The 22,208-nt window shown below is 36.1% G+C and overlaps 1 protein-coding gene across 1 annotated transcript in view; it reads left to right on the plus strand.

Moving 5' to 3' along the window:
- The first annotated feature begins 1,350 nt into the window (after nucleotides 1-1,350).
- LOC149011063 (uncharacterized) overlaps nucleotides 1,351-22,208 on the plus strand; it is a 31,866-nt gene continuing 11,008 nt past the window's right edge. Inside the window, exons 1-5 of the mRNA XM_089161630.1 lie at nucleotides 1,351-1,515; nucleotides 17,316-17,450; nucleotides 18,874-18,991; nucleotides 19,121-19,272; nucleotides 19,399-20,652. Of these exons, the coding sequence (XP_089017756.1) occupies nucleotides 17,316-17,450; nucleotides 18,874-18,991; nucleotides 19,121-19,272; nucleotides 19,399-20,652 (1,659 nt within the window). The 5' untranslated portion in view covers nucleotides 1,351-1,515. The remainder of the gene's footprint in view (nucleotides 1,516-17,315; nucleotides 17,451-18,873; nucleotides 18,992-19,120; nucleotides 19,273-19,398; nucleotides 20,653-22,208) is intronic.

Genomic DNA, 22,208 nt, shown 5'->3' on the forward strand with positions numbered 1-22,208 from the left:
AGAGTCTTGGGGTTATTTTGCGTTCTTAGCCACCCATTTGATATATATGTGCACCGTAAAGCAGAAAAATTGGGCGATGATGTGTTTTTTTTTTAATTGAATCAAATCAATTATTAATTTTGGCAAACAATGTAAGATGGAACCACATTAAATGATGTCCAAATATCTTATGTGCACAATACATATTTCATAACAAATGCTTCCCCAATCATTTATTTCTCCCACCCCCTAGTTTGAGATAGGCAAAATATAGATTTCCATTTAAAATATAAAACTTACTATAGGATGGTCTAGACTCAACGCCGACCAATATTGGATCTGAACTTCAATAGAATCAAAAATTTAGCCACATATACAATACTTAGATGTAAATGGACTACAAATAATAAAAAAATCCTGTGAAAAGCTATTTAGCTGAAAAAATAATAAAGAAATATGACGTAGTTTATAGGGAAAGCTATTTGGGATTTCTTGAAAAAAAAACGTGGTTTTTAGGGATGGTAGTTTGAGATTAAAAAACGGAAGAACTATTGACTTTTACTTTAAATTTAAAAAAAAATCTAATAATAAAATGAAAAGAGAAAAAAGGAAGGTGAGTGGTGAAATTGGAAAAAAAAAAAAAAGAATGAAAGAAATTTGTCTTTCAGTTATTTCTATAAAAAAAGTATTTCTTAGTTTGAGATAGACTTGATCATTAAAAATATAAAATAAAATTCACCAAAAAAAATGCGAAAAAAAAAGGAAAGATTGAGATATCTTTTACTCTCCTTTTTAATAAATATTTATTTCTTAATTTGAGTTTATGCACTTAAATAAAAAAAATATATAAAGGGTACCAAGAATTTGTAAAACATAAAATTAAATGACAGATAAATTAGTATAAAAAATATTGGGCATTATGAACAAAAGTAAAGGGTATAATAGTCAAGTGAAAGATTTACGAAAAAAGAAGAGTACATGCTTTTATAATAGTAGTATGATATATATATATTTTGGTACTTGTGCTTTTTTTTTAATATTGGAAATGAAATACCGTTAACCTTTCAATTGAGAAGCATGGATTTTTACCACTCAACCAATCATGCATTGATAATTTAAAACAAAATATTGATTTTGGGAAAATAATAAACACTAAATTAGGAATCTGATAATTATTTAAAAAATAAAATCTATGGAGTAAATTTTTTTCTAAAAACAGGTAAATCTTTAGAGTAGATGTGAGAAATTTTCCTTTTTTGTCTCACAAGTGATCTACGAGCTGATTAAGTGATTTTACACTTTAAGTCTACGCTACTATCACTACTTTGTATAGCCCGGAGGTCACACTGACAAACTCTCATATATTGATATACCACATATACCCCTCTCGCGGCCTCGCCCTCTCTCGCTCTCCTTCGAACTTCATACCAGCCTTTCGCCAGAGCAGACTGATCTTTACATTTCTTTCTTATTAATCGATTCTTCTCATTTAAGATACAATTTCAGAGAAAGAACACAATCTCAGATTTTCTTAAGGTATGTGGTCACTCATTGACTAGATTTCAACGATTGTTTTTTCTCATTTTTTCCGATGTAGTTTGTTGATAATTGTGAGATAGGTATTTGCTCGAACGAAATGATTATTTTGTTCATTTTGACGGTTTCTGTTGAATTTCCTGAATCTGGAGCTGTTTATTTATCATTTTATTGTTTGAAATTTGAGCTACAACCGTATTGATATTGATGAAGTTCATCGTTTACTGGTTCTTTATGGTAGCTGTTGAACTGTAATCATTTTGACTGCTGCAGTTTGTTTCCGCTTAATAGTTTCTGTCGAATTTTATAAACCCTCGATCAACCTGAAAAAGTCTCGTGAGAGCTCTGTGCTAAGAGTTTTATGCTCAATGGTGGTTGTTATTATTATTATTATTATTATTATTATTTATTCTCTGGTGATTTGAGTTATTTTATTTATTTATTTTGGTAACCTGAATGCATCCTAGATGAGTTCTTTGTGGAGATTTTGAAACTTGGCCAGTTTGCAGAGTTGTATGAACAAGAAATCTGCTGAATCTAGAGTTCCCTTTTGAGATCAGTTAATTTCCCTTTTTATTTTTGTTGTACTTTCCTTCAATAAAACATGTAGACTTGTAGTAAGATTATAGAATTCTGATTCATCCAACAGAATTCAGTAAAAACACTAGATAGAGGAATAAGGGAGGGAGACTAGACAGTCTAGGTCACTTTGAAGGTTACTAAACCTACCTCTTTTTTATAACTATTATAATTAACAAGAGATTTCTGTCCAGTCATGTAATGCTTGTTTCTTTCTAGGGGTCGATGAGCATGAAAATGATGGATTTGTTGTAATGGGCTCTATATTTGCACTGGGTGCTGAATGGTAAATTCAGATGATCTTGTGTCTGGGTATAGGAACCATGCTACTGTTGGCATTCCTTTTCTATATTACTATTATTACTATTACTATTATACCGAAAACAGGACCTCCTATTGAGTTGCAGCTGCAGAAGAGAAGAGAGACAAGAGAGAAGTAGAAGAAGAATGAAACAGAATGAGAACGACAGGAGGAAGAAACATCTTCTGCAGCAGCGTCTCTCACCTCATGAATGCTTTATTCATTAATGAGTACAAGCCTAAAATCAATTCCCATGAATGATGGAATCTCTCCCACTAATTTTAGATACATTCCAAAACAAAAAACCAATCTGCTAAGGTCTAAAGCTGTCCCAAAAAGGAAAGCCAAATAAAGCCTAATCTAACAGAAAATATGCAATAAAATTAGAATCTACTCTTTCCTTTTTTGTAGAACACCTAAACTTTCCTATTTAGTAAATGTTCCTTGCCATTATGAATAGCAATGTATGGCCAATCATTGTAGGTATAGTGGTAGATGCCCGTGACCAAGTTATTATTATCTCTTTTTCTGGCTTCCTATGGAGTTTCTCAATTTTTACTAATAAATGATTAGCCACATAAGGAAATTTTTTTAGTGGATGTGTCACAGTTAACTTCTCCCTTTTTTTTTTTCTTTTGTAAAGAAGAAGAAAGATATTCCATTTTCTCTCCTATTTTATTTAGTACGGCGATGAAGAATCAAACCATCACTATATTTATTCCTTTTTCTACTTCTTCTTCCAAGTGTAGGATAACCCCAAGGGTTGTGGGTTTTTTCCCCCCTACCAATTGGGGCCCTCCCTTCACCACCCCTATGGGGATGGTTTACTGGTTTCATAACTACTCTTCTTACTACATGGCGCTTTGTTGTCCATGGATCACATTATCAAGAAGTGTATCCATAGCTTCTTGTTCCAATTTCTCTTGACACATTACTAATTCCCTTGACTTAGATCTACTTGTTCTTAATAAATCAGTAAGGCTGCGTTTGTTTGCAAAGGTGGGGTGGGAAAAAAAAAACATGTGGGTCCCATGTGTAGTGGGGAGAGGGAGAAGGAAAGGAAATGAAAGGGTTTTGTGGAAAAGTGATAGTGGTGGGTCCCACTTTTTACTTTTCCTAACTTTCCCACAAAGTCCCACAAAATATGTGGGGTTTTAAAATGGCTTGGGGTGGGAAAGTTGGGTTGCCACATCACCAGATAAGTTTCATTGATTCAAGGAAAATTGTCTCTCACTTTCCCACCCCAAGCAACCAAACAATCTACCATTTTGGGATTTAAGGGAAAAGTAAGAAATCTACACTTTTTTCAAGAATTTTCCCACCCCACCTTTATTCCAGAAAAAAAACGCAGCCTAAGAGTATTATTCCGATAAGGAACTCTTCTATAGAGTTCATTAAGATTCGAACTCATTAGTTTACCCCCATTTATTTGAATGATCGGTCTCAACTTAGGAGGAAGAATAGGTAATAGGCACAAAACCATCCATTATGATTCTACATTTGTTTGAATAAAATGCTTAGCTAATTCCATGCATTTAACCAAAAAATTTGTTTGTCTTCCATTTTTTCTCTCTCCTTAAAAATTCCATTTCTTTAATGTTCTCGGGAGGACACACTTGCCTATTTTGCCTCCTTTGCATTCTGGGTAAGTACCTTACTTGTACCATATCTTGTATGCAACATGCTGATGGGCGTCTTCCTCCAAGTCTTCCTTCATTTGTATACTTTTACATGTTTCTTAGAATTGGAGTGGCTTTCTCTTACCATTTTAATGCTTCCGTTAACATGAAAAATATTCTTCTAGAATGCTTGTGGGGGGGGGGGGGGGTTTGAACCTCACTAAGAGATGATTAACCTTGTGGTCATGCTGGATTCTCATTTTAGCTGACTGCTATTATTACCAACAACAAATATAATTTGTTGAATGCTTGGTTTCCTTGTTTGATGAAGTGAATATAAACATCAACATTATAAATTTTTTCTAACCGAAAAAAGAAGAAAAGAAGTGAATATAAACAACTTAGGAATGAGATCCAAGTCTGTCTCACTCTGCATTTTTATGGTTTAACTTTATTGCATACAAAGAGAAGAATGAGGAAGAATCTCAATTTTAGATTTTGCTGTTGCTTATGATCTATTTATCGTAAATGCTTACTTCAAAAAGAGAGGGGAACATTTAATTACCTTCAAAGTGGACATCGTAGGAGCCAAATATGTTTCTTCCTAACTAGAAGGACTAATAGATCGATGTGCAAGGATTGCAAGGTGATACCAAGGGAATGCTTAACTATGTGGCATAGACTAGTTGTCTTGGATGTGTACCTATTTCTACAAACTCATAAAAGGTGCAAGGTTAACTATTCTAGGATAAAGCGGTGGAATTTAAAAGGAGATTCCTTGAAAATTTTCACAAATCAAGTAGTCAAACAAAGAAAGTGGGAATTTGGGGGGGACACCAATACAATGTGGAATGAGATGGTACATGTATTAGGAAGGTAGATAGAAATGTCATAGTGAATCAAAATGATAGCTCCATTCTCATAAAGAGACTTGGTGGTGGGATGGCGAGGTTAACAACCATTAAGAATAAGAAAGGTAGTTTAAGACATGACAAAGGAGTTAAGGATGTGAAGGATCTGCAAAGGAATAAGTTGGCTAGAAATGAAGCTAAGAAAATTGTGGAAAAAGCAAGGGAGAAGAAATATGAAAATTTTATATAATCTAGGCACAAAGGAAGAGGAAAAAAACTTATAAAATAGCTAAAATAAGGGACAAGAAGAGTAGGAAGGGTAAAGATCTAGACTATGTTGGACAGGAAGAGTAGAGATCTAGACTATTAAGTACTCTTACGTGATAAGGACATCAAGAAGAGTATGGGGAATTTGAGCTTAGGAATGATTGAGCATGGGCTATGCTTCGAATGTTAAACCATTCGCTATGGTACCAATTGTTTAAACAATAAGATTATGAAGTAGTAAGGTAAAATGTCTCGTGAATCCCTGTATGGAGGAGAAGCATCGTGGTTGGTCAATGATTATGAGTATAAGGAAAATGCTTGATCCATGGAGGAGAAGCATCGTGGTTTCATTTTACAAAAATAAAGGAGATATTCAAAGCTGTAGAGTTATAGAGGCATCAAATTGGTGAGTCATACTTTGGAATTATGGGAGAGAGTAATTGAAAGCTGTTTAAGACAAGTAACAACTATTATGGAGAACCAATTTGGCTTTTTGCCGGAAAGGATCTACACTGGAAGCTATTTACCTTTAGGAGCTTATGGAAATGTATAGAGATTGTAGGAAAGATCTTTATATGGTCTCTATTGACCTAGAAAAAGCTTATGATAGAGTCCCTAAAGTGTTAATTTGGCAATTACTAGAGAAAAGAAATGTTACAAGTAAATATGTGGACATAGTTAAAGATATATATGATGGTTCGGTGACAAGTGTAAAAATGGTGGGAGGACAAGGTGGTAAAATCCAATTATAGTTGGGCTATATTAAAGATAAGTTTTAAGCCTATATTTATTTGCACTTATATTAGATGAATAAACGAAATACACTCAAGATGAGGTTCCTTGGTGTATTCTTTTTGCTAATGATATTGTTTTAATAGATGAGACATGAGTAGGGGTTAATGCCAAGTTAGAATTATGGAGAACAACTTTGGAATCAAAAGGCTTTAAACTAAGGCTCTTTTTGGTATCAATTCTCATTCTCTATTATGCCTATTTAAAATAAATGAGTATAATAATTCATTTTTTGTCAAAATGAAAAATGAATTGATGACTTTTATCAAGAATAAATTATGGAATGAAAAATAAGTTTGGTTTGTCAAAATAAAAATTTGTTAAAAAATGATAATGAAAATTGATATTAAAAATCCCTATTAATCAAAATATTAACGATTAATTAATTATAAGAAAAATGCATCAAATAGAAAGCATTGTAGCCTGGAGCAAGCCAGAATTGGAGATTCACAATCTCAAATTGTCAATTTCTTTGACATTTTATAGGATTGAGTATCGATGCTATTTAACAGATGTTGGTGACGTTTGTCCGCTATTCACTGAATTTTTATTTAAACGATTGTGAAAGAAAACGAAAGGCTTAAGTTAATCACATTTGTTTAAAGTTAAACAAATTATATACAATGTAGTTAAACACTAATTATTAAAATATAAGCCTGTAACATATTTCAGACGTTCCTATTAAATATGGAAAAAAAAAAATGAGATGGTCGAATACTAGATAATCCATGTATTGAATTTGAATATTGGAGCTAGAATATGATTGATTACCAAAATAAACTTCTCCCACATTCTTCCCTAGATAGGGCACTTGAAAATTATCATTCGAGGTTTCATCTAGTGCAAGACACTCACAATATCATTTCACCTTGTCCACATGGACACATTGATCCTTCACCTTTTATCAAACTATACAATAAGTGGAAGTCAACTAAAATATTAACATTACATACGACATTAACTAACACTTAATCTTTGTCATGGATAACCCAAATTCATCATTGATTCAAAAGAATCTTGGTGGATTTGAACCGCCATCCCCTTGAAACACGTTCATGTTCCAAGTGCTCTGCCAATTGAGCTAAAGATCCATAAAATAGAGTTGTCCAATAAAGATGCAATAAGACTACATGAATGTTTTTGTTGCCACCAAGAGCTAATGTTACACTTAAAAAGAAGGAGGGGGGGGAGATGACAGGAGATTCCATAAAGCACCTGCAGCCCCTCTGAGACTAGTTTCCAAACTGTGAGTAAGAGTTTACAATCAAAAGTAAAGCGTTGAAACTCATAAAGCTAATCAGTAAGCACAATTTGACACCACCAAGAAGGATATGAAAAATTTTAAGTACACCTACTAGCTTCATCCTCCCCTACTTCCAACCTTGGAAGAAAATATAGCTCTAGTGGGTAGATATTGGAAGAAAAACTAGATCACAAATTTAAATAGCTAAGCAGCAAAATGCACTGGTGATTACCATAAAAGTGATCCAGTCACAAGATGCACAAGAATTTATCTCAATTCTTGATGTTTAAACATACTAAAACTTTCCTATAGGCTGTAAGGAGTGTAAGTGAGTTCAAGTAAGGCAAACATTAGTTTGAAATCAATCTTGAATAGCTTCTAAAGCTTGTCAAAATGACAAAAGACTTCTTCCTGTGTTCTCTCTGTTTTCTCTTCTACTTTAAACCTAACAAATCAGAAAAGTTAAACCTCCAGTAATATTTATAAAAATAAACATATACAAAAACTTATTGGGAAAACCAACAACATTGAACTCCTTAATTGGGGGAAGTTTTGACGGTTTCCACCCTGCCACCCAATATTAATGCTCTTAATCAGCTCTCATAGCACTTGAAATACAAAACTATGAAAAGATTAAAAACCTTCCAGAGCTTCCCTCATGTTTAATTGACTTAAATCCTGTTGGTTGCATGACTGCAAAAAACTATTTATGTCTAAATATCATTGCTGCTGTATGAGAGGATCTTAAACCTGTTTAATGTGTCACCCCAGATAAATATTGCTTTTGTATGACAAGAAACTACTTCTCATCATTCAGACAAGAAATGGTTGTCATCACACCAGGCTAACATAATAATCCTACCAACAGTAAGCGTGAAAAATTCCAAGACCTGTAACAAGTACTTGGTAAGGAGTAGGCAAACACAGAATCTGAGGAGAAAGTGAAATAGAACAACAGGAGAAAACAACTCTGCTACAATGTTTGTCTCCCCATACCAACCAGCATACATTTATATAAACTCAAACATGACTACAAAAGGTATAGCTCTTACTAACAAATCTGAAGCCTAAACAGGAAACTTAGACAAGGAAACTAACAACTAAAGACATGAAGCAATGGAAACCACTCCCTCTGTCATGTTATATAACTATAAAACCACTCCCCTTCCCCATGACTCTTTTCTTTCACCTAAAAGAGGAAGCCTTTGCATTGCCCAAACCTATCTAACTACACAATATGACATGAATAGGACTTCTAACAAAAACCAAAGGCTAAGAATCCCGAAAACAGAGTACTCTCATAATTCAATGAAAAGAAAACTAAGCATCAACCTTCAAAAAATCAAGTAAACTTCTTCGGTTACTGGAATCACCACAAGGAACCTTCCCCAGTTCATCCAAAAAGGAAAAAAAATAAAATAAAAGGAACTTCCCCAGTTAACCTCCATAATTTATTTCTCTTATTAATAAACCTTCAAAGAATAACAATTAAGAATAAACAAATAATCTACACCCATGTTATAGATAGTTCTCTGCTGCCAGACCTTAATTTCCATCGGTTAAAACACCCACGATTCGCAGGCAATCCAACCATATCTAACATATGAACCACGGTGAGGATAAGAAGATAGAAACCCATCAATGGAATCAAGCATACAATTAGAATGAATTCTGTTACCTTGAGAATCTGTTGCAGGATGGACCGTCGCAAGAAGTGAGAAAAGATGGATTGAGAGATGGTTTGAGAAGCACCGTTCAGACTTGAGAAGCCTTGAGAATCTGTTGCAAGTTCGCGAGAAGTGAGAAAAGAGGGATTTTGAGAGGGTTTGAGAAGTGACCACCAATTTTCCATCACGGACCTCAACTAAATCTCCTTCTAATGCTACAATTCTTTTGATGAACGCATCGCTTGAACTGTAACCGATTTCCTGAAGGACAGGGGGAGCCTTGAAGATTACAATGTCTGCAATATCAGGTTTTCTGAAGAAATACGAAATCTTCTCAGCCAAAATCCTGTCTCCGACATCGAGGGTTGGTAACATGGAGCGAGACGGAATTGATCTTGGTTCCGCTAAAGACGACTGAAAGAGAAATGAAATAGTCAAAGCTGTGAACATAGCCTTCGCATCCTCAGAACAAGAACTCATCAACCGAGAAACCCACGTGCTGCTTTCAATAGGGTTTTTAATTATCTCTCTCGACATAGAGTTTTTACTTATATTTCTCGAACATTGCTTAGAATCCACATTGTGATCATCGCAACAATGAGTTCCACCATTATCAATTTCTCTGCTAGCAGAACCCTAACCTTCAAAGAAGCGTCGTCGTTCTCAACCGCGTTAGGGTTAGGGAGAGGGTTTGTGAGTGTTTTTTTTATAAAATAATGTGTATTTACTATTGTACCCCATCTTAAACTTTAAAATTTCCAATACACCACCGCATAAATGAGGAAAATGAATTGTCTCTCATAATTCATAATGGATAAAAAGTCCATTATGAATTTGGGAGGTTTTTCTATCATTTTAAATAAAAACAAAAATGACAATAGATGCCAAACAAATTAAAATAAAGAAAAAAAATCTCATAATAGAGAATGAGAATTGATACCAAAAAGAGCCTAAGTAGAACGGAGACAAAATATCTCAATGTAACTGTGATTAGGTGGATGATGAGGTGGTGAAACTTGATGAGATGGAGATCCCAAAAAGCACTTATTTTAGGTGCCTTGGTTCAATCATAAATGAAGAAGGTGATGTTTCTCAAAGATTTAAAATAGGATGGATGAAGTGGAGAGTTGTTTCCAGGTATTATATGATTGAAGTATTTCTTTAAAGCTTAAAGCAAAATTCTATAGCACTATCGCATGGCCGGATATGATGTATGGTGCAAAGTGTTGGGCAGTTATGAAGCATCATAACAACAAACTCAGTATGTCAGAAATGAGGATGCTAAGATGGATGAGTGGGAAAACTAGGAAGGATAAGATAAGGAACGATAATGTTAGAGCTTGTCTAGGAGTAGCTCTTGTAAATGGTAAGCTACGGAGAAAGTCGTTTGAGGTTGCATAACCACATTTGATAGAGACTTATAAATACCCTTGTACGGATAAGTGATTTAATCTAGATTGAAGGAATTCAAAGAACTAGGGACAGAACTAAGATAACCTTCAAAGAAGTGGTGAGAAAGCATATGCATAACTTGGGCCTTGTATCTAGTATGGCCTCAAACATAGTTGATTGGCAAGCACTAATCCATGTAGTTGACCCCATTTGGTTGGGAAAAGGCGTTTTGTTGTTTATTTCATATGGAATTAGGAAATCATATTAGCTTTGCAAAATTTTAGGATAATTATGATGAGCAAACCCATAAATTCAGTATTCCCATACAATCCTTTTATTGCACTTTGAATTGGATTCATGACTTCTGTGTGGCATTGAGTAGAATTTCCATACCAATGCTTTCATCCATGTCATTCCCATTTGGGGGTTGATCCTCTTGGCTCCATTTTCATCATCAACTTTCACTCTAGCATATCTTCAATGTTTTCACTTCACAGAAGTTCGATGATGGGCTACAGCCTGCCTCTCAATTAATTCTTTGAATTTTCCTTTCAAATTCATCAGTTTCCAAATAGATTCATTTTTCATGAACGTGGATTCAATCTAGATATGTTACAGCTTGTGGTGTCCGATAACACTGAGATTGATCATGTTGAAATGATAAAACAGCGATACAGAAAAATATTTGTTATAGGAGTATACTGACCTGTTCTCTTGTTACACATTGTCAACCACCAGTTTAGAAATAAAGTATATTCACTCTGATTTGCTGGCTGAAACTTGATTGGAACCCATCTACTCTAAAAAATGACCTAGGAAGATTGATTAAACGAGAAAAAGAAATTGCAGTTACTAATGAATATCTGGATCACGTAGGTTCTGTTTTCAAATCTTCTTGCTTAATTGTTTCTTATCTGCATTTGTAGGGTTACATATTGCAATTGCAAATGAAGTTTCTAATCATGTAATTGCAAAGACTGATATAAGCGGGCATTGGTTGGGTGTCACATTATTGCTCATTTATGGTATATAATGCTAGAAACTATAGTTTTGGATGTATCATGAGCGTATCAATGCAGATCAAAGCATATGTTACATCTTTTTAATACTTCTATGAGAGGTCTATCAAAAGCAACTGTTTGATATGCTGCCCGATCAAATCACACATCACAATATACTAGGCCTTCTAATTCTTTAAGAGGTTTATCTAAAAGATTCGCGATATAACTAGGAAGACGTTTTAAATATCATACATGAGTTACTGATTTACTGGACATTTGGTAAAAAAAAACATGCTTTTTTGGAGAGAGATACTATTTCACTAATCAAGTCACAGGTATCTAACATATTCATACCTAACGATTTGCCACAAAGTGGTGGCGAAACGTATAACTTGCACAAATCTTTCCATTTTTCAATTTGATCCGATCCATTTGTTCGTAGAGCTATTTACTTGATTGTGGTACTTGAAACTGTTTTCATGAACAAGAAGTCAGATACCTTTATTTCTACTTGTTAAGCCTAGAAATCATGTTAACATAGATTTCATTACTGCTTACCATGTTTTCTTTTTCAGCTTTAGTTACCATAATCTTCTCAATTGTGACTTCCACTAGTTAGGGTGGTTTATGGAATGACTCTCCTCCATTTGTAGATGTCTCTCTCTTGACAAAATGATAATGGTTTTAGTTGTGGCTGTTGAGTGTCTGTATGTGATTAGTGTTGGATATGTTTGATCATAAGATCCTAGGATACTAGGACTTGCATGATATGGAAGTGCCAGATTGCTGCATGTAGTGCGCACCATTAAATTACAATTTTCAAGCAAGAGAGGAAGTTAATAACCCTGATGTTTCCCTTCTTTATCTTCAAAAATTGAGAAAAAGGAACAAAAGAGTGGCATTGGTGATGAAGTCTCTACTTGTAATGGTATACTAAGCTTCAATAATCTGTATAGTTATAATGGCATGGACAGGTTGACTTTTTATAACGCAAGTCCATGGTTCTATCTTGTGTTTGAGGATGTAATTGGTATTTATTTTAGCCATGGAAGAGGGAAAACAAAATTTTTGTCCAGATATGGGGGGGGGGGGGATTCTGGTGGTTAAGGCCTTATCTATCAGTCATATGGCCACCTGGGATGGCGTAGGTGGCAGGCTGCCTAAAGTGTCATAGTGCCAGTACCTGACTTAAGGGTAAAAAGCGAAAAAAGGAAAAGAAAAGGAGAAAAAAGAAGAAGAAGAAATAAAATACAAGCAGGAAAGAAATAAAGAAGGAAAAGTAGAAAGCATATCCAGAAAGGCAAACGAGTATGGGCAGTTAAAGCTTTCCCTTGGGTGCTTTGGCTGGCCATTGTCATCTTCCCCCACGATGGCACAATGTTACTTGAGATTCTATGTATATTCAATACCTATTGTCATGTAATGTATGACTGGGGCATTCAGCGAAAGAAATGAAATGTCAAGGTATCACATGAAAATATTCCCAATGAAGATATAGATTGCCATAAGATAACTATAACAAGGGCAAGAACTTCCTTTGATGCTTGTAGACTCATGCAGGTGGAGGAGGAAGCCCACATTTGAATCTTCAAATGAAGAAGGGGGTGGGGACACGAGGCAGTGGTTGGGTGTCGGGTTGGAGACAGAATGAGTGGGATTGCTGCAGTGTTTTGTTTCTGGGCATGCAAAAGATTTCCTGCACACGGAGTCACTGACAATGTGCAGAACACTTTCCCTTATACATAACAGGGAAAGAGTGCCACCTCAAGTAGAGTTGCTAAACTGAAGAACATTGATTTGTTTTCTAATAATCTTATATTGTCTACATTAATAAAGGCAAAAACCAAGAGTATCTCTCAATACTTAAATAACTGAATCAAATCATAAGAAGTTACAAAATGAAATAGTATATTAAATATTGTGTCACATTTTGGGCTTATCCAATGAGGTCTGTGCTAATGTTTCTTATTGATCAATTATGGGACGTTTGTCTCAGAATGTCTAATGAATCTGTATGCCAATTTCCTTATGTTCCTTGACTTTCTTCTGATTGGTTTCTTCTACAATTTCCAAGGACTGCTGTGAGTTTTCTTACAGTTTTGTTTCATCTTCTTTGCTTTCTGAACGAATTTAGGTTTCTGTGAATCTCCGTCGAAGTAGGAGATTTGTACTACAGTTTTTTTAAAAAAAGAAGAAGAAGAAGAAGAAAACTGATCTTAGAACAACTCTTGATACCTCTTTTTCTTGTAATGCTGTACTTCTCAAGCTTCCAAATCACCATTATCTTCTATTAAAGCTTGTGTTGGATTACACACATTAGCTAGTCTATGGCATGGGGGCTTGTATGTGAGAGGTTGACATTCTTTTGAAACCACTACATTGAAATTAGGTGCTTTTCTTTTTGATACAGGAGGTTTACAGGCCATAATCTTGTTGGATGTGTTCCATGCTATCCTTGTTATTCTTCTTATTCCCTTGGAAGTATAGGTTGGTTAACATTTAGTGGACGAGCTTATAGATCATGTGTGCTACTCAGAACATGTTTTATAGATCATTTTGTAGAAATACAATGTTTGGCAGAATGGCTTATTGATCAATGATCTCAAGCCCTCTATTTATAATTAAGTGGAAAGTAGACTATTACAAGGAATAAAAGTTTACATGAATGCAAACTCTAATTTAACTCCTATACAAACTCTTATTAGACTCCTAATAGAATTCAACACTCCCCCTCAAGTTGAGGCATGGATATCACACATGTCCAACTTGACCAAAAGAGTATAAAACATCTGTCCAGGTAAACATCTGCAATTTGATCTTCAAACTTATAGATTACGTTTGCCTTATAGACTTCCATTTGTTTTGTCCTCATCTTTATTGCAACTTTATGTCTCCAAGGAAAAAGGTAGAATCTTCAAATGTTGAGAAGACTAAATTTCTGCGCAAATTTGAGGGAAAATATATTTTTGGGGTAACAATTGCTAGGGTAAAACAGCCAAAGTGAAACTTTTGATTTGTAGCAATGTTAGATCTTTAAAGGGAAAGTTTGCCAAGGGACAATCTCCAAAGGTAGGGGAAAAATTTGTCAAGATAAGTGACAATTTCCAAAGGTAATAGAGATCAAGTTCTGCAAAGGTAGGGGAAAATTTGTCAAAGGTAAGTGACAATCTCCAAAGGTAATAGAGTTCAAGTTCTGCAAAGGTCAAACGACAAATCTTTTGCAAGGTTAGATCTTTGAAGGGAAGATGTCAAGTTAAGGGGCAATTCTCCAGGGTTAACAGAGATCAAGTTATGCACAGTCAAAAAGATAGCTCTATAGCAATGTTAGATCTCCAAAGTAGAAGATTGCGAAGGTAAGGGACAAACTTTCAAAGGTAACAAAGATCAAATTCTACATAAGGAAGTCTACATGAAAGGCATTGAATTGTAGACATCTTCAATCTCCCCCTCACGTGTAGCTTTACACGTGGGAAAACAAAGGAAAGGAAGAAATTGTAATGGTAAGATGAAAGTATCAGGAAAACAAATCTAGAGAAAATGACAAAATTTGAAAGGGGGTTGACCGAGCCTACGGTGCCACTGATGAAGGTTTGATATTACCGAATGGATCGGATTAGAAGATGTAGTCAAAGCAGAAGTAGATCCTCCAATTGGCTCGAGCAAATAAAGTCCATTTACCATGTCCAATCTCCTTCCCCGGGACCAGATCCTGAAGTAGCATAGTAGGAGTTGGTAGGGGTAGTAGAGGAAGCAATGGTCGAGACTGTACCAGCAGTAGAAGACTGCAGAATACGTCACAGAGTAGCAAACTCCTCCTGTGAAAAACCAACGTCTGCAGAGGGTGTGTGGAAACTGTCTCAGAAAGATTAGCCTTTGGTTTTCTTTGTCTTTGTGCTCATTTTTGCTCAAAATCAGCAGGCTTCCCATGCAATTTCCAACAATTTTCCTTGGTATGATATGGTTTGTGACAATGCTCATACTTGACAATCTCCTTAGCCGGATCAGATTTAGTGCGAACAGATTGTAAAACTGATTTCTCCATAATAGGAGTATGAAGCATGACTAATCGACGACTTTCCTCACACTGAACAAGAGCATAAGACTGTTCTAGTGTAGGAAAGGGAGAACGACTTAAGACTTGCACTCTGATTTGATCGTACTCCACGTTCAAACCTGCCAAGAAGTCATATACTTGAATCTTATCAATGTACTTCTTATATGTCGCCACATCATCTGGATTAGTGAGGTGATAATCCCCATAATGATCCAACTCTTGCCAAAGAGATCGCAACTCAGCATAATAGTGGGCCACAGTGAGTTCCTTTTGGGTAGTCTTATGAAGCTTATTTTGTAGCTCATAAACTTGTGCATCATTCCCCAACTGTCCATATGTTTCAGTAGTAGCCTTCCAGATTTGGGCTGCAGTATCAAGTAATAGGTAACCCCGGGCAATATTTGGATGCATGGAATTCAAAAGGAATGACATAATTAGAGACCATTTATCCTGTAAAACACCTGTGGTAGTGGGTTTGATAGTGGTGCCCGTAATGTATCCAACTAGTCCTCTTCCAGCAATAGTCAGGTAAGCAGATCGAGACCAGATCAAGTAATTTGTGCCGTCAAATCTTACCGAAAGAGAATGAAGAGTGGGAAAATATTCGGATCCAGTGGGAGCAGTAGTACCATCGATAGTGGCCATGTTGAAAAAATTGTCTGCAGTTCTTCAGTCTTCACCTTTTGAAAAAAAACTAAAACGTCGCAGAATGGAATAGCCAAACAATGATATGATCAAATCTCCTTTTTCCCTTTTTTTTTTTTTCCCCTCTCTCTCTCTCTCTCTCTCTAACAGAATAGTAGATTAAAAGAAAAAAAAAATAATAATATGGTTCAGCCAAATATGTAATGGTTTGGTAAATTTGGTTTAAAATATGGTCTAAATTTGGTTTGGGAATTTGGAAAAAAACCAAATCTGGTTTGGCCAAAGAGAATTAGGGAACAAATTATGGCTCAATGGGTATTTAGAAGGGCCAGCTTAACAAGGGAGATGGGATTTAGAAAGGGTTACCTGGTTCGATGGTAGAGGCTGTGATCAGAATCGGAAGCAAAGGTGAAGGCGATGGTGGCTTCTCTTCTTCTCTTTCTTCTCTTCTTTTCTTCTTGGTCAAGCCCACTGTAGTGCAGAGAAAGAAATTGGTTGCGATGGATTTGTGAGGGTTTGCGATCGATGCAAACTCTAGCTGAAGCAGCAGCAGCAGCAGCCACCTGTGATTCTAATCGCAAGAAGCAGCTCAGCCACCTGTGATTCTAATCGCAAGAAGCAGCAGCAGGTGATTCTAATCGCAAGAAGCAGGAGCAGGTTGTGGTTCTTCTTCTCTTCTTCTTTCCCTTTTTTTTTTTCTTCTCTGATCTTCGAGGTGGAACTAAAACAATAGTGCAGCGGTGCGATGTGTTTGAAAGGGAAAAAATTTCTGTCAAACGATGATTGCAGAATTAGGTTGTAGAAGAACAAGAAAAAACTGCAAAGGGTTTTGGAGAAAAAAGGTAATCTGCTGTGGGTTTATGGGTTTGAAGAAATAGAAAAAATAGAAGAACAACCTAATCGAATTTAGGCTCTGATGCCATGTAGAAATACAATGTTTGGCAGAATGGCTTATTGATCAATGATCTCAAGCCCTCTATTTTTAATTAAGTGGAAAGTAGACTATTACAAGGAATAGAAGTTTACATGAATGCAAACTCTAATTTAACTCCTATACAAACTCTTATTAGACTCCTAATAGAATCCAACACATTTCCAGCATTGTGATGTTTTCTTGCTGTGTTTGCTGATGCTTTAAGATCTTGGAAATTCTCATAGTTTTTCCTTTGATGAGGGCATGAATTTGTAATTCATTTCATCCCTTTGTGTGTGCATGTGTGTGTAAGATGTTTTATTAATTCACCTAACTTCTTGGATGATTCAATGTAGATGTCCTTCATGTAAATGATGAACTTGCTGAATCTTTAAGTTGGTTTCCTTCTTTATTAAGCCTGTTTAGATTCACAGAGTTTCAAATTTGAAACTAATGTTTATTTTGTGATCAAGCAGATGGGGAATCAGGAAGATGAAGAATTCTATCGCAACCTCTCACGCAAAGAGCTCCAAGGTTTGTGCAAGAAACATGGCCTTGCTGCAAGGACGACAACTTCACAGATGGTCCATTCGTTGGTCTCTTATTACCGGGTAATTGATTTGCAGATAAATATTTTAATGTGAAAAATTTGGAAGGAATTTATATTCGTTAATTTATATTAGCCAATAAATTGTACTTTCCATAGTGGTTGCTTGAGTCGATTTAATTTTTAATTATAAATACCGTTTCAACTTTAGGTTATCCATTTCCTATCTGTTCATTTTTTTATTTTTATATGTGGATAAATGCGATAAAAAATATGATTGATGTGCCTGATAGCGTCAGTAGACATCTTCATTTGTGAATTAATTAGCATCTGTAATGCAGTATCTGTCTTGTTTGCACAAAAATGATTCATTTGGAAACCCACCAAGCATGGGTCCTGAACTGGTTTGTTTGGGTCTAAAGGGGATTGGTAGTCAATAACTTGATACAAGGTGCAACTCTTTTTTTTTTTTTTTTCATTTATTAAGGTGGTTAGATTCCATAAGATTCCCTCCCCCCTTTTTGGATGAATTGATTACATAGGAGTTATTTGGTAGTTTTTATATTTGATATTTTGCCTAATTTCATTTAGTTTCCATTCTAGTTGGATTTCTACTATTATTTAATATTGTTTCTTCTCCTTCTTTGCATTGATGTAATGCAATAGAGTTATCAGATTTGAGATGACTTGATAATTGGAATGCATGGGCGAGTCCAGTGTGGCATACTGGCATGCATGCGAGTCAGTGAGATCCTTTCCCATCTTCTCCTTACACTTTTGCTCCTCCTGCTGCTTGTTCATTTTCACTGTGGGGGCACCCCTTTGAAAGAAACCCATCGCTGACCCAATATTAGCCAATCAACTTACTTTCAGTAGAGGAAGGTTAGACCTAAATTGACCATTAGGAAGTGTTAAGAAAGGATAAACTTGTGGTTGGCCTCAATCTTAGCATGATTGCAGATAAAGTTGTTTGGAGGCTGAGGACCCATATTGCCTTCCCCCTGTTATTGGATATTTCTTGAAATCCTCTTACGACTATTGATTTGACTTCTTCCTTTATTACCTCTTATGTCTCTGAATTTAGAAGTCACATTAGCCTGAGAATTTTAGGAGTAGTTCTCCTGTAGTAGACCTTAATAGAGCTGAACTTGATATGAATTTAGACTCAAGAGACCTATAGCTGCTGGATCTGAAATGAGTAATTTGTGATCATATACCCGTCACAGACTTGGCGCAGCTCTGTTTAACGGCTGGTTGTTGACCGTTATTGTTGGTACAGTTGGACATTAATGTGGATGATATTCTGGGTTGGGTTATCTGTACCTACCCTTATGTTAACATGTTAGAGATCCTTTTATTTATTCCCTCTTGGGCTTTCTATGAGTTTGAGACTTGGAGGGCTTCTGTTTTCAGTGTGGTGACTTGATGTATTTGCTAATGGATGATTTTCCCCCTCCAATCCCCCTCTCCCCCCCCCCTCTTTTCAGTCAATCCAGAAAAGTGCTAATTCAGCACCCCTAGGGGAGAGGTGCAATGGATCTGAGAATGTTTTCCCACCAACATCATCTGTAATGGAATTGGAGGCTGTACGAGAAATTTGCAAAGGTATACCTCATTTATGGATGTTGATAGCACATTTTATATTTGCAATTCTTATGAATGTTTTCCCTTTGTACAGAACCGGAAAATGATGTCTTACTTTCCTGCTTGATATATAACTTGACATTCTAATAGGAACGCATGAAAGAGGGCTGCAAACATCTGATGCTGATAGCTTTGGACCTTCTCATTGTTTTGAAGAGAGAGACATTTCTGAACACTTGAATTCTCCAACTCTCAACTACAGTGGGATTTGTAGTCATAAAAATGCCCAGATGTGTCCTAAGGTGTAATTTCACATTTTTATTCTTTTATAATGGTTAGGATTTTTTTTTTGTTTGAGGTGCAGAGTTATCTAATAATACTGTTTTTCCTTCTCTTACTGGAAACTATATTCTATTTTGCATTGGCAGGCCTCAGGTGCAACTGTGAACATGGTTCTCGGTAACCCTTCTGTGAATGGAGCTAAAGAAGGCTATGGGTGCTCTGCTTATGGTCAGCAAGAGATTACAATCAAATCACATTTTGGCTCTCAATGTAATTTGGCTGGTTCTACCTCAACAACAATCGAGTCTCAGAGGCTTGCAGCGGCAAGAAACTTGGGGAAGAATTTGCAGGATTTTGCCACAAATGGTGGGATAGGGAATTCATCACAGTATAGAAACCCAGCTTCTATTGTATTTTCTACAGAGGAGGGCCTTCCCTCCAATGAGGCCTCCATCAAAACACCTCCTTTTGAGTTTTTTGTCAGTTCTGAAGATGGCATTGATCTTTATGTTGATTTAAATTCAAATCCATCAGAGTGGGTTGAGGACTTCACAAATAACCTTGGTATCTCCCAGCAAATTACAAACTTTGGAGTTGGTGAAGAGAATATGAAAATCTCATCACTTTGGAGTAAAGATTCAGGATTTAATACCGAAGGTGATCCTGGATGTCCCAGATCCTCCCCTAGTTCAGCTGCGACAAATGACCACCCTGTTCAGGTTCCTCATTATGCAGATATAAATGGTGAATCACCAAGGTCATGTGCAACAATACCATACACAACTCCTATAGAAATATCAGGGGTTTCAGAGAATGAGGATCCAGTACTTTCATCGATGTCCAGGCCTTCTTCTGACGTACAAATGCAGATGGTTTCTGGTACAGAAACCTGTCTCGGAGGAGGGGAAATGACAAGTCTTGATTTAGAGGTCCTTGATACATCTCTGGTAAAATCTGCTTCTAATTCTGCTTTGGATATGAAGGTGGATTTACCAAACTGCCCTGATTCTATGAAGTGTCAGAATGCAATGCTTATTGGCACTTCTACTGAAAATTCTGCAAGACACGTCTCAGGGACCTGTAATGTTTTCCCAGATAGGGGTGTTCCAATCTCTAGCAATATCTGTGCGGTTTCGATCCCCTCCAATACTGCCAGTTTTGAAAATCCTAGTGAGATCTGCCTCAGATTCTCAACAACTATGTCTATGGAGATGCAGTTGCCAGAAATTAGAAGTCAATGCAAGAATGTGATCAATTCCTTCTGTCAGAACTGTAACTCTGCTCTGGTTAATTTCGATAATCGGATGCACAGCATGCAAATTGAAAATGGAGAATCTGCAAATTGTGAGGACGATCTGAACACCTGTAGGAATCCTCCAATTTTATATAGTGAAATATCGGTATTACCTTACTTTCCATTTCCCCTAAACTTATTTTACTTTAGGAACTATAACCTAAAAATTATTTGACATTGTGGAGATGCTATTTTCTGCACAATCTAATAGTATTGGATTTTTTCACACTTTCACCCTCTTGAGTTTGGATTGTTAGATTTTATAATTCAACTAGTATTCTGGTGGTTTGTCAAGTCTATGAGGAGATGCATTCAATACATCAACATTTCCATTCTAAAGTTGCTGTGAAGTCAATATAACATGCTGTTATTGTAAGCACATTACATTACATCACCAATGCAGAACCAAAGGGTTCACACTCCTGTTATGACATAATATCATTTTATACTTCTAAATTTCTCCTTGCTGTCTGAACAGGGTTAGGAGTGGGCTTTTTTATTTATTCAAATGTTAGGATTAACCCAAGGGGTGGCTCACTTGGTTAAAAAATGAACACCTCCAAGTAGGAGGTCAGAGTTCGAATCCCATCGGGGCTTGGGGCGAAGACCTGCCTTATATTTAAGTTATATGTAACAGCTACCCCCGGAGATGTAGTCAAAGAGAGCGCAAGATGGCCCAGGCAAACCTCAGTTACCACCCCCCAAAAAAAAAAGAGGGAAAAGAAAGTTAAGTTTTGTTGTTGTTTGTCTCTGATGGTTTTAAGAGCCGGAAATAGGATTTTTTTTCCCAGTAAGAAAGTAGCAATGATTAATCTTAAAAAAAATAGAGTAGTATATTAATTGTTTAAAGTATATATCAAGATGCATAAAGCATGTAGAAAATGAATTTAGTGACAATAAATTTCCTCTGTGAAATCATCAAAGTTCAATAAATTCCTAGGAGCCACATGGTTGAATAGAAGTCGGACAGCCAAATTCTCATCAAACAGAATGAATAAGATAAGACTACATTGTTACATTTCTTGGATGCCCGCAACCTGTTACTAAGTTATGGCTCCAATTATGATAAGTAGAAAGTCAAAATTATTCCTACTTGGTACTTACCAGTCACTAATTCTAAACTGAAGTAACTGGGACCAAACTGAAGCAAACCAACCCAAATAGCAAATAAAAAGAACCTGTCCAGAGTTAAATCTGATCAAGAACCCTTGTGACAGAAGATGAGAGGATTTCGAACACAACAAAGTGATATATAAATCAAAACTCGATATTGCAGTCGACTCATAGAACTACTCGTTCTTTGGCCATTATCTTGCTGGATGGTCCTAAAGGTGGTTCCATGTTGGTCTTACTTAAAATTTAAAAAGAGTCCCCTCATAAACATGAATGCATTCATAGGATTGGGGCAAGCTGAAAGGATGGTTAGATCCTTACTCAATCTAGGTTTTCAACTTGCGTTACCTGATCCAAAACCAGGAAAAATTGTCCGTACACATACCCAATCTCAGTTGTCCTGTATGGACTCAGGAAAGCTTTGCTAGGTTTAGGAAACTTTATGTATAGGTTGTGGCTGTACAGTATGGAGAGTTAGTGAGACATGCATGTTGCACAAGGTTTCTTAACCATTTTAGCAGATCAGGAAACAAATAGCATGGTTTGGCT

Source organism: Hakea prostrata, chromosome 7, assembly GCF_041222555.1.
Source record: "Hakea prostrata isolate BN-2017 chromosome 7, UWA_Hpros_2, whole genome shotgun sequence".
NCBI classification, from domain to species: domain Eukaryota; kingdom Viridiplantae; phylum Streptophyta; class Magnoliopsida; order Proteales; family Proteaceae; genus Hakea; species Hakea prostrata.